This window comes from Crocuta crocuta, unplaced genomic scaffold (genome assembly GCF_008692635.1).
Source record: "Crocuta crocuta isolate KB4526 unplaced genomic scaffold, BGI_CrCroc_1.0 scaffold248, whole genome shotgun sequence".
NCBI classification, from domain to species: domain Eukaryota; kingdom Metazoa; phylum Chordata; class Mammalia; order Carnivora; family Hyaenidae; genus Crocuta; species Crocuta crocuta.
Genome location: NW_027532409.1, coordinates 1,305,709 through 1,317,737, shown reverse-complemented (window position 1 = coordinate 1,317,737; position 12,029 = coordinate 1,305,709). Strand labels below are relative to the sequence as shown.

The following is a 12,029-nucleotide window of genomic DNA, read 5'->3' as shown; positions in this document are numbered from 1 at the left end:
ACACATATATACACAGTCACATATGCACACTCGCACATACATACTCACACACATGTGCACATACATGCACCCTCACATATACACTCACAAACTCTAATATATACACTCTCACATACACACACTCTGACACACAGGCACACAGTCTCACATACACACACACAGATACACACCCATACAGACACTCATAATACACACTCATGTACACACTCTCACACTCACATACATATACACTCATGTACACACTCACATATATACAACTCACAAACATTCCCACATACACATATGCACATGCACTGTCACATACATGCATTCTCACATACCTACATACTCATATACACATGCACACCAAACACACACTCTCACATACATACACACACTCACACACTCAACACTTTCACGTATACACACACTCTTACATACATACACTCACACACACACTTATACAAGCAACGCAAAGCAGAACGGGGAAGGACAAGAAATCTATCTGAGAGCAAACAGACAAATGACTACCATAAGGCTCAATAAATATTTGTTGAATTAGTCAATCACCTGGATGAGCCTAGGTTATGGGGAGTTGAAAAGCATACCGCTGCACTTCACAGCTTGTGTGTAAAAGCACGTGGGCATCAGAGGGACCAAGGAGGAGGAGATCTGAGCCACTCATCAAGGCTCTCGGGCTCCTAGCGGAGGTCCTGAGCAGCCTGGCTTGCACTGGTTATGACAGGATGTCCATCTGGGCCTTGGGGCCACGCTCCCCCCTTTGCAAACTCTCTCACTTCCAAGGTGAAGCAGCCCCTTTCCTAACTGGGCATCTGAAACCCAGACTCTCCTCCCTCAGACTGTCTTACCCTTGGTGATAGAGAAACCATCCCTAAGCTCAGCTCTGAACTGGTCAGCTCTGTGATCAAGAACTTCCAATAGCCCTCTCTCGTCTATACAACCAAGTCTGGCTTTCTAAGTCTGATTGTAAACCACCAACGATCTAGCTCCAGCTAGATAGAATAATTTCCACTATTCCCGTGATGCAGCCTCAGCTCCCCTCAACCTGAGCTGCTATATACTCTCTGCTTCCAGCTGCTACATTTTGGCTTGTGCTTTTCTAACCAGAGACCCGGTTTCCCTCTTTCATTTTAAATTCTTCCCGTGCTTGAAACTTTGGTTCACATCACATTTTGCATTCCTGATGGAAGAAGCGATATTCCCCCCACCTCTGAATCCCTGCAGCATTTTATCTGAACAAATGACACTTACCACTTTCCGTTCGCCCTGGAATTATTGATGTGCATAGCTTATCTTCCTGCTCAGGTTTTAAAGGGTACAGACCATGACACTTTTAGCTTTATGGTTCCCAGAGCATCTGGCACACAGCAGGCGCTTTTAAATTTGTGGTGCATAAATGGCTTTACCTTCAAATGAATGAATGAATGGACAAACAGATACATGTACAAATGAATTAATGAGTGAATGAACAAGACGGGTAGCTGTCCTGGGGCCCCACACAGTAGGCTACTCCAGCTGGGCTGAAAGAGGATAAGGTTTAAGACGGATCATCAACTTGGGTTATGCTAATTACATCCGGACACGTTCTGGGAGGGCCACCTTGTGGGGGAGCGTCGGGGGGATGGCCCTCGGTCTTGAGCCTGCTGTAACCAGCCCCACAGCCCAGCCGCCCAGCCCCATGAAGACTCTCACATCAATGTAGTTGGCGTTGATGTAGTCAGAATGCGGGTCTCCATCCAGCACCAGCAGCCTCACTCGGGAATGGTCATCTGCAGAGAGAGAGCAGAAAACAAGGGGGTGGGTGGTAAAGGGCCTGCTGGCGAGGGGCCAGCACTGCCCTCCTGCAGAGCTGCCATGTTTTAGCAGTAGGGGCATCATGCTGCTTTCTTACTCTCTCGTTTGAGCCCTGCCCCCACCTGCAGTTATTAGACCCATTTACAGATGAGGCAGTTGAGGCTCAGGGAGATCACTGTGCCTTGAAAAGCACTGTGTGCGCCTTCTCTTTTTTTCCACCTGTCATTCTGGTTCTGTCATTACCTGTCTGGGTGAGTCACCTGCCTCTTTAAGTCTTAGTGATTTCGTCATTAACGTGGAGGCAGAAATCCCTTCTTCATAGGAGAGTGCGCAAGAGATCAAAATACTTGGGAAGTGAGAAGTGTTGGATCCAGACTCACACGTTCCACTTCCATGCTTGCTGAAAAACGGCAAATTTACCTATTTTCCACATGCGCACAAACGCTGTTCTTTTGCTTCTTGGGGTATTGGTGCAAGTAGATGGTTGGCCACAACTGTTACCAATACAATGATTCAAGTGGAGATGGCTACATCATTATAAAGGAGGTCATCAATAACTGCAAATCGTGTTATAGAGAATACGCTTTCAAGGCCAATCCAGGCATAAACAAGATTTGCAGGGTTTAGTCAATGGCATGCTTGCTTCAAATAACATCCAATAAAAACTATTAAAACCCCCTTGTATGGAAGAATCAGGCTAATCCTTTACAATGAATTAAAGTGCACTCTGGCACGCTAAGAGACACACAAAACGGAACACCCTGGCTGGGTCTGGTTGGAGGAGGGGCTTAGCTTGCTGTCCAGTTCACTGTGAACCCATCGCTCATGTCACTGCATCCACGGTCCAGTCTAGGCCAGGGCTAGGTTCGCAGCGAGTGGGGTGGAGTGCTCTGCACCTCTACATGGGTCCCCGGGGTCAGACAATGGGGCCAGCTTGTCCTGCTGAGACTCATGAAGCACTTCGCACTTCACAAGCACATCTGCTACTAACTGGAAGCCCGTGAGAACAGGGACACTGCTGCTCTGTTCCCTCTTCCTTCCTCTGCACGTTCACATATGGCGGGAGCTCCGCAAACCCTTGGTGAGCATGTGAATGGATCACTTCATGGGCCGGTGAGACAAGCAGTGTAGCCCTCGCTACAAATGAGGGAACCGAGTCTCGCGACGACGGACAAGCCACTTGGCCCATGGATGGTGGAACCTGAGAGTGGGGTTCTCTTAATTCTGAGCTCAGACACTCCTGCTTCCAAAGAGGAGGTCTAAGCAGGTATCAGAAAGTGCTTCAAGTGCACATGGAGACAGAATTAACGCCAGAGAAGTGTCAGGAAGAGCCGAGAAGCCACACAGGGGCTGTGGTAACTCAGAGATCAGCACCAGCAAGAAGACGCTGCCCTCCTGGGGACGGCGGGGCAGAGCGAGGAGGCGAGGTTATCAGAGCCGGGGGCTACGCACCAGCCTTGGAAGCTGGAGCCTGTTGCCCCCCCCACCCAGGGAGGCTGGTGAAAAAGAGGAGCCTCACTCGCTGCTACAGGAGATGTCTGTGATTGGGACAGAGGGGAAGTAGTACCCTGGCTTCTTCCTTCCCCTGCCTTCCAGTCTCTCACTAGTGCATGGCCTTGGTCAAACCCAGCTGGAGGCCGGCCGGCCGGCAAGAGACTGAAAAATGCAACCTGCAGAGGGTGAATAGGTGAATTATTCATTGAGCCTGTGCCATGTGCCAGGCACTCTGACACAGAGATATACCAGATGCCACTTTTCTTACTCATCGTGGGCAAGAGTTTCAGTGGAAACAGCAGGGGAGAGGGCTAACTCAGCCTTAGCCGTGGGGAGTAGGGTGTGAAGTGGGGAGTGTGAAGTTCACCTTTATGCAGTTCATGGCAGGTATCAGACTATGTCCTTTACTCCTCCACATAGCTCTGTAGATTACTACAGTAAGGCCATAATGATACGGTATTTTTCTAATTTCCACTTCACAGATGAAGAAACAGGGGCTCAAAGAGGTTAAGCAAGGTGCCAGCATTACACAGCCCATAAGTGGCAGAGCGGAGATTCTAGCTCCGGTCCCTCCCGCCCTGAGCCCCAGCTCCACCCACACAAGGTACTGTCCCTGGATGTCTGCTCCTGGAGTCTGTGCAAATGGCCGGTCCCAGCTCTTGCAGGATTCTAGCCCCAGGAGTGGGACTTCCTGAGGGAGTCCCCCCCGGGAGCCCCCCCCCGCCCCGCTCCAGCAAGGATTCAGGCAAAGCCCAGCACCCGACTCCCAGCTGAGGCTGGTAAGCCCTGTTACCAGCAGTTACAGAAACTGCAAGCCTTGGGGCGCCTGCATGGCTCAGTCAGTTAAGCATCTGACTTCAGCTCAGGTCATGATCTCCTAGTTTGTGAGTTCGAGTCTCACATGGGGCTCTCTGCTGTCAGCACAGATCCTGCTTTGGCTCATCTGTTCCCCCTACCCTGCCCCTCTGCCCCTCCCCTGCTGGTTCTCTTTAAACAAACAAACAAACTTAAAAGAAAATGTAAGCTGTAAAAACACACATTGTATTTTCACTCATTGGTCTCACTAATGACTTATTGATTCAAACATCTCCTTTATTGAGTTATGACTGCCCCTGGGGTCTACAGCCCTGGAAACAGAGATTCTGGTTTAAAATGTTGAGAGAGAATTTTCTTAACCTAAAATGAAACTTCAATCTGAAAGCAAAAATGATTTAAAAAAACCCAAAAAGAAACAAGCTTATTTAAGTTAAATATTCTTAAAGATGAAAGGGGCCTCTACCCACTGATGATGGTGTTGGTTAATATCTTCTCTGCATTCACTCACGAAGAACCTACTATGTGCAGGCTGGCTGGCCTAAGGAGTGTTGTCAAATTGATACACATGCTTAAGAAATCTGTCAGTGCTGTTTGGGAAGCAGGCTGTACACAGAAGTAGAGCTTCCAAATCTAGAAAGTGGGGAGAGGAGGGCTTTGTGAAGTAGAATGTGAATTACAAGTGGGTAAGGCTTGGGGCACCTGGGCGGCTCCGCTGGCTGAGTGTCTTAGTCTTAATTTCGGCTCAGGTCATGATCTCGCGGTTATCCAACTAGAACATCTGGCTCCATGCTGACAGTACAGAGTCTGCTTGGGATTCTCTCTCCCTCTCTGCCCCTCCCCTGCTCTTGCATGCACACACTCTCTCAAACTAAAAAAATAAAGTGGTCGAGCCTTGACCAGTGCCCAATGAGAAAGGGTCTTTTCCATCAGAGGGAATAGCAAGAGTGAAGGCAGTATTCTTGAAAAAGCAAGCACCCAGGGAGGCTGAAACCCATTTCCTTTCTTGTGGACACAGTGTGAGGGGATTAGCAACAGGAGGAGAGAGAGAGAGGAGGTAGGCAGGGGTTAGGTTACAGAGGGCTCTTTATGCCTTATAAAGGTACTCAGATGCAAGTACCCGTGCTGGGCTCTGCAGGGCATCCAAATACAGGATAACTCTATTTTCTGAGGCTGTGAAAGGCTATTTTATTATGAAACGACAAAAGTTCATTCCCACATGTACTAACCTGTGGCAAGTGGGATACACTAATGATGTGAAGTATGGAGCTGAGGGTCAGATCTGGGTTCACATCTTAGCCCTACCACTTAGGAAGTCAATTGATCTCTCTTAGCCTGGGTTCCTTAGCAAAGTGGAATCAATATTCTATAGCTCATGGAGTGTTGGGGGGATTAAATAAGAAAATGCAGGCATGAAAAGTGTGAGGACATGAAGAGAATGAAAAGACAAGCCACGGACTGGGAGAAAATATTTGCAAAAGACATAGCAGATTAAAGGATTTGTATCCACAATATACAAAGAACTCTCAAATTCAACAATAAGAAAACAACATAATCAAAAATTGGGCAAGAGATCTGAACAGACACCTCAGCAAAAAAGATACACAGATGGCAAATAAGTATATCAGAAAGTGTTCAACATCAGATGTCATTAGGGAATTTCAAATTAAAACCATCACGAGATACCTCTACATACCTACTACAATGGCCCAAATCCAGAACGCGGATAATATCAAACGCTGGTGAGGACACGGAGCACCAGGAACTCTTGATTGTTGCTGGTGTGAATGCAAAAACGGGACAGCCACTTTGGGAGACAATTTGGCAGTTTCTTTCAAAACTAAAAATATTTCTCATCATATGAGATCCCGGCAATTGCTGTCTCTGGTATTCACCCAAATGAGTTGAAAACTTATGTCCACACAAAAACCTGCACACAAATGTTTATAGCAGCTTTACTCACAACTGCCAAAACTTAGAAAACAACCAGGATGTTGTTCAATTTATAAGTGGGTAAACAAATGCAGTATATCCATAGAGTGGAATATCATTCAGTGATATTTAGAGATAGATTATCAAGTCATGAGAAGACACAGAGGAAACTTAAATGCGTACTGCTAAGTGAAACAAGCCAGTCTGAAAAGGCTCCAGACTGTGTGAATCTGACTCTAGGACATTCTGGTATGGACACAGTAAAAAGATCAGTGGTTGTCAGGGATAGATGGGGGGATGGACAGGTGGAGCACAGCAAAATTTTAGGGCAGTGAAACCATTTCTGTATGATACTGTGATGGTGAATACCTGTCACTCTACATTTTCAAAATCCCATTGAACTACATAACACATTAGAATAGCCTGTAATGTAAACTGTGGGGGTTAGCTAATAATAATGGATCAATACTGCTTCATCAATTGTAACAAATGTATCACATTGATGCAAGGTGTTAATAACAGGGGAATCTGAATGTAGGTGGGAGGGAGGGAGTATATGGGGATTCTTGTATGTTCCGCTCCCTTCTTCTCAAGACTAAGACTGCTCTAAAAAAACAGGGCTAGGACAGTGCCTGGTATGAAGCAGATGATTAATTAATGGTGGCTCTGGGCTGGGTATGAGGCAGGTTGTGAGCGGAGGGCTGCTTAGAAATGTAGTGTTCCCATTTGCCCTTCGCTACCAAATGAAAATTCATCTTCTGCAGAGGCAAAGAGCTACTGCATGTACTCTTTAAAGGGCAGAGTCTAGCCATAGGCTCCCCAGAAAGGGACTGGAAGGGGTAGCAGTGTCCTCATGGTTTATTTATTCATTCTGGGAGATGCTAATATTGTTCCGCGTCCCCCTCTTCTTCTAACTTTATATAATTAGAAGGATAAAAAATTGTGTTTATCCACAGGCACATGGAGAACGATGAGGCAGCGGGCGATGGGAAGGAGCTTATACAAGGTAATTTACAAGCAACCCAGAACGTTCATTATGCCCTATCTACATTTCGCAAGCCCGAGAAACAGCTAATTTGCTACTTCTCGTTTGATATTCCAGACAAGGAGAGGAGTTGAGAAGAGTCATACAGAGGAGACGCAGACTCCTCCATGGTGAGGTGGGTGGAGGCTGGCCCCACCTGGCTCTCAGCTGAGGTGGGAGACAGGCAGGAATGGGCTTGTGGGGAGGGGGCAATGGGTGGCTAGCCAGAGGAGGGAGAGACATAACTGCAGTGACTCCATGGAGATCCCAAGAGCTCCCCCGAACACAACTCCAGGAGAACAGAAACACTGTCCCTCTGGAATCAATCTGTTCCTTGTCATTTTAAGACAAAGACCAGTGGTATGCCACTAAATGTTTAACAAACAGCTCTCTGGAGGGGAAAAAAGGGTCCTGACCGGCACAGTCTGCTGATTTCTGTGGTATAAATACTCCCACCACAACTAATTTCAAGCTACCAACATGGCATCAACTAGCTCACAAGATTCCTGAAAATCTAACAATCTGTTCTTGCAAGCTGGTATGAATCAGCTCAGGACACCACTGACAGGGAACAAAGCCTTAGCAGAACCCATGATGCTTTGCATGATCTGATGATTTGGGACCCACTTCCCAGTCTAGCTTCATGTCCCCCTCCCTAAATGCTAAGCTGATTAACTATGCTCTTTTTTCAGTTGCTCAAATGCACAATGTCTGCTCTGACCACAGGGCCTTTGCACACGTAAAGGAACACCCCCAACCTACCTCCACAAGCCTGGGAACATCTCATTCTTCAGGTCTCAACTCCGTGTTCCTTACTCAGGAAGTTTTCTATAATCTCTCCATCCCAGACTCTGAGAGCTCCCTGTACTTTTCTTCAGAGCTCTTACAGCAGCTATCTTTCTGTGATGGCCTGATTAACCTGTGGCTCCACTCTTCACATCCTACTTAAGGGAGGACACCTTACTTACTGAAGTGCTCTACAGCGTGTGGCACATAGCAGGTGCTCAATAATTATTATATCTGTGTCTGAGAGGCTCAGAACCAGAAAGGGGCAGGGCCCCTTGCTTAATAGCCATTCAGTTGATTTTAGGTAACCTGGCCTAGGACGCAAGGTTCTTTTCTCTACACAGAGCTGGCAGAGTGTGCCTGGATCCTGGGCTTGAATTTCCCCCTTTCCCCAGATCTGACCCCTTACCCTACAAGCAGACCCATTCTGCTCTGTCCCCAGACTGGCAGCCAGTCCTGCTTCTCGGGAAGAGATGAAGGGATCAAGTAGACTCTGGAGACAGGCAGGAGTTCTGTCACAAACTGACCATATCACCTGGGGCATGTTCCTTATCTTCCCTGAGCCTCCATTTATCCAACTATAACATGAAAATCAAATCTTCCTTTGTATATATATTGCAAGGATTAAAAGAGGTAAGATATGAAAGCACCTGGTGTGTTGTAAGAAATCAAAAACAAATATGTAAATTTGGTTTAATTATTATTCTAGATCAATGGTCCTCAAAATGTAGTCCCTTGACCAATAGCTTCAGCAACGCCTGGGAGCTTGTTAGAGATGCACACTCTCAAGTCCCAGCCCAGACCTGATGAACCAGAGACTCCAGTGTGGGGCCAGAAATGCATATTTTAACAAGCCCTCTAGGAAATGCTGATGCACCCTCACATTTGAGTGTGTAGATCGGTGTCCAATTATGTAGCATGGAAGTGCCCTGGTCATTCACTTCAGTCTGTCTTGGGGAAGACCAAATGATCTTACTGGAATTAGGCCTGAGACGAGAGACCCACCCTGTGTTGGGTGGTGAGGCAGAGGAACTTACCTGTGTGGAATGAGTACGATATTTCAGGTACTATCTGGATGCTATGCCACTTATCTCATAGTAGCCCTGGGGAGTCTCTCTCTGTATCATCACCCCATTTCATGGATGAGAAACTCAAGGTTCCAAGAAATCGAACAACTCAGGAGAAGGTGTAAGATCAAGAGCTTCCTCTTGGAGCAGTGGGAACCCCAAGACTCACTGCCCCTATACTCCCCTTCCGCGCCAGTTAGGGTCCCAACACTGTCCATTATTCCACTGTGTTCCCACGCCCAGCCTAGAGGAGAGGCTATTTCTTCCTGCGTGCAGCTCTCACCCTGCAGACAAACCACAACCTCTCCTCCCTCCCCAACCCCCCATCAAAGGTAACCCAACAAATGAGTCTTCTCAAGTAGAATCCGCTTAAAGAGAGATCACTTGAGAGAGGCGGGGCTAGGGAGGGAAGATCACTTGGATATATGATGCTCTTTCTTCCTGTCTTCCGGGCACTGAGGAAGGTAAAGAAAAGGTGTAATTTTTCAGAGAAAAGAGATTTGGCTCATTACGATGAACTGCGGAGCTGAAAAATCATTTCCTATAAGGATTGGAAATGTTAATGCCATCATCTTGCACGAGTGGATAGGGAGGAGGGAGATGATTCTGCTGAGACTGCCTGGGTACCTCATTGAAGCTAAAGGTCTGCACATTCAATCTTGATTGAATTACCATTATCAAGAGAGAGGGTGGCTGGGGAAGGGGAGGGAAACAGCCCGACGGTCTCCGTACCTCCTTGTTCTGCCCATTCCATGCAGGCTGGGTTAGGTGGCTCCCCTCTGCAGGGCCCTGCACGGAGCCTTTGGGGGGTAGAGGGGCTGGGCATGGCAGGGCGGAGGTCCGGGGGAAGTCAGAGGTACAGTGGCCCACCTGATGCATTTACTGCTTCATCCGAAGCAGGCTGTCTAGCCTACACCCAGTCACTGAGGGAACTTTCTGGAGGCAAGGAGGAGGGTTCCTCATTCAGGTTCCTTTGGCAGCAGAAGCTGAGACTAGGATTTGAGCACAAGTAGTTGGTATGGGAGGTGATCCCGGGCAGGGGAATGGGAAGGACACGGAGAAAGGAAGGACTCTGGTAAGGGGTGTGTTGTCACGAAAGCCGCTGCCGCAGACAGCTGTGGCTTCGCCCTGCTGGGAGCTCCCGTGAGTCTTTCCGCCTCAGGACTGTGTGTGGCCAGTGTGCGAGCTGCTCCTGGGGACAGTTTGTGTCCTAGCACTTCTGGCCCGACCTGCAGGCTGGCGGAGGGGGCTCCAGCGGCAAGTCCTCTGAAGAACAAGGGCACCATCGACCTCTGCCCTAGGACCCATTTGTAGGACCCAGGCAAGGGCTGCCCTCAGAGACGCAAAGAAGGGGGAGGCCAAGAGTCGGGAGCACTGGACAAGGCACCCATGGTGTCGTCCCAGCTCCGTCACCACCAGGAATCAGCTGAGAAAAACCTCTGGGTTTGTTGTGAACCTGGGTTCCTCCCTGGACGGGAGACTGGCCTGCCTGAAATGCTCATCCCAGCCTGCCATTTGTTCTGAGCTTGGAGCCCTTAGCGTGTCCCCCCCCGCCACCAAGAGCATGATGTATCTTGATGCAGAAGGACTCCTTGCCAGGGACCATGCGGGACCCTGGCAGCACCAGCCCTTGTGCACTGGCTGTGGCTGTCCTACAGACTCGCTGTGTGACCTGGGGCAGGGACTCTACATCTCTGGACCATTGCTCCTCACCTGTGAATTCAAAGGGGCTGGACTAAATCTCAGTGGGGTTTAAAAGTCTCTGTACACAGGATTCAGTTTTCATTCATCTTAATTTGCCCTCTGTGCATGGCGAGAGGAGAAACCGAGGGGCAGAAAGATGAAGTGACCTTGCTAAAGGCCATGCGCCAGGTCAAGGGCAGACTGAGAGCAGAACCCGCCTCTGCCTGGCGCCCTGTTTGGTATTCCAGAACACCGGGGCCCAGTGGACTTGCTCTGCAGATTCCCTTGTCCTCTGGCTTCAGGCTGCGTGTGGCCAAAGGCAAAGCACCTGCGGAAGACTGGATGAGCAGAGACGCCATCAAGGTGCTCATCTCCTCAGCCCTGTTTGTTGCGGTCACTGAGGGTTGAGGGCCATACCTCTGGTCAGGTCATCTCTCTTTCTGGGGGTGTGGCATCTTCTCCATGGGGGAATTTAGCCTTAAGTACTGCACTGTTCTTTGCCATCTCCCTAGAACTACCTAACACCTTTATACAAAAATCACTTGATTAAATTATCTTCAAATCATCCCCCTTGAGGGTCCCAGCTGTTTTCTGTTGGGTCCCTGACGGATCCCAGAAGGGGAGCCTCATTTGATGACAACGGCAACCCCTGAGCTCACTTCCTTTCCTCAGTGTAACTTCTTTTCAGCAGCCCAGGAAGCCCCCGCCAGAACTTCCTCATGGGAATGCTTTGGTATTCTAGAAATTTGCCCCTGTCCACGGTTTCTGTCCAGAGCTGCTTGAGAGCAAAGGATTCTTTGTTCTGTTTCCCCATTCATTTCCTTCCCTTTCGCTTCCTTGCCACTTCACCCCCTAGAAGGCCCACTCTCTGTTACTAAATTCTGAACAGCCTCATTTGGAAGAAAGGGCTTATTTAGCCAAGGCTTCTCTTTCATTGTTTCCTTTGCAGGCAGTGCCCTCCCTCCCTCTCTTCCCTCTTTAATCTTTTCTGTCCTCCTGGCCTGGGCCTTTGTCCTCCACTCCAGCCTCCCAGAGCTCTAGGCTCCTTAAGATGCTAATCACAACCGGTTTTCTTCTTGTGCCAAGAATATTTCTATTTATCAAACCACGGCAGACTTTGCCTTTGGGACGGACACATACAAGGGCAGGAACACTTTCCGGTCCTCCGGGCTGTTTCTCTTTTTACCTTCCACGTTTCAATTCCAGGACTCTTTCTTTGCTCGGTTCCCCGGTATGTCGTCCAGGGCTTTGGAACGCACAGGTTGCCTGATACCGTCTCCTTTTGTACTGAGTGCAGACCTGCTCTGGCCACAGTGTGCTGTAGAATTACTGACCCTTGAGTTGGAAAGGAGATTCAGGTTTGTTCGAGCCCGTTGAGGCGGTATCGTTAGGTGTCTGAATTCCCCCTGCCTCCTCTGGGTTCCCCCGGAAGCAGG

General features: G+C 48.6%; 1 protein-coding gene across 1 annotated transcript in view; it reads right to left on the bottom strand.

Annotated features, from left to right (window-relative positions):
* The window catches only part of PTPRT (protein tyrosine phosphatase receptor type T), a 703,891-nt gene that overhangs the window by 53,620 nt on the left and 638,242 nt on the right, over nt 1–12,029 (bottom strand). Inside the window, exon 18 of the mRNA XM_077778839.1 lies at nt 1,693–1,769. Within this exon, the coding sequence (XP_077634965.1) occupies nt 1,693–1,769 (77 nt within the window). The remainder of the gene's footprint in view (nt 1–1,692; nt 1,770–12,029) is intronic.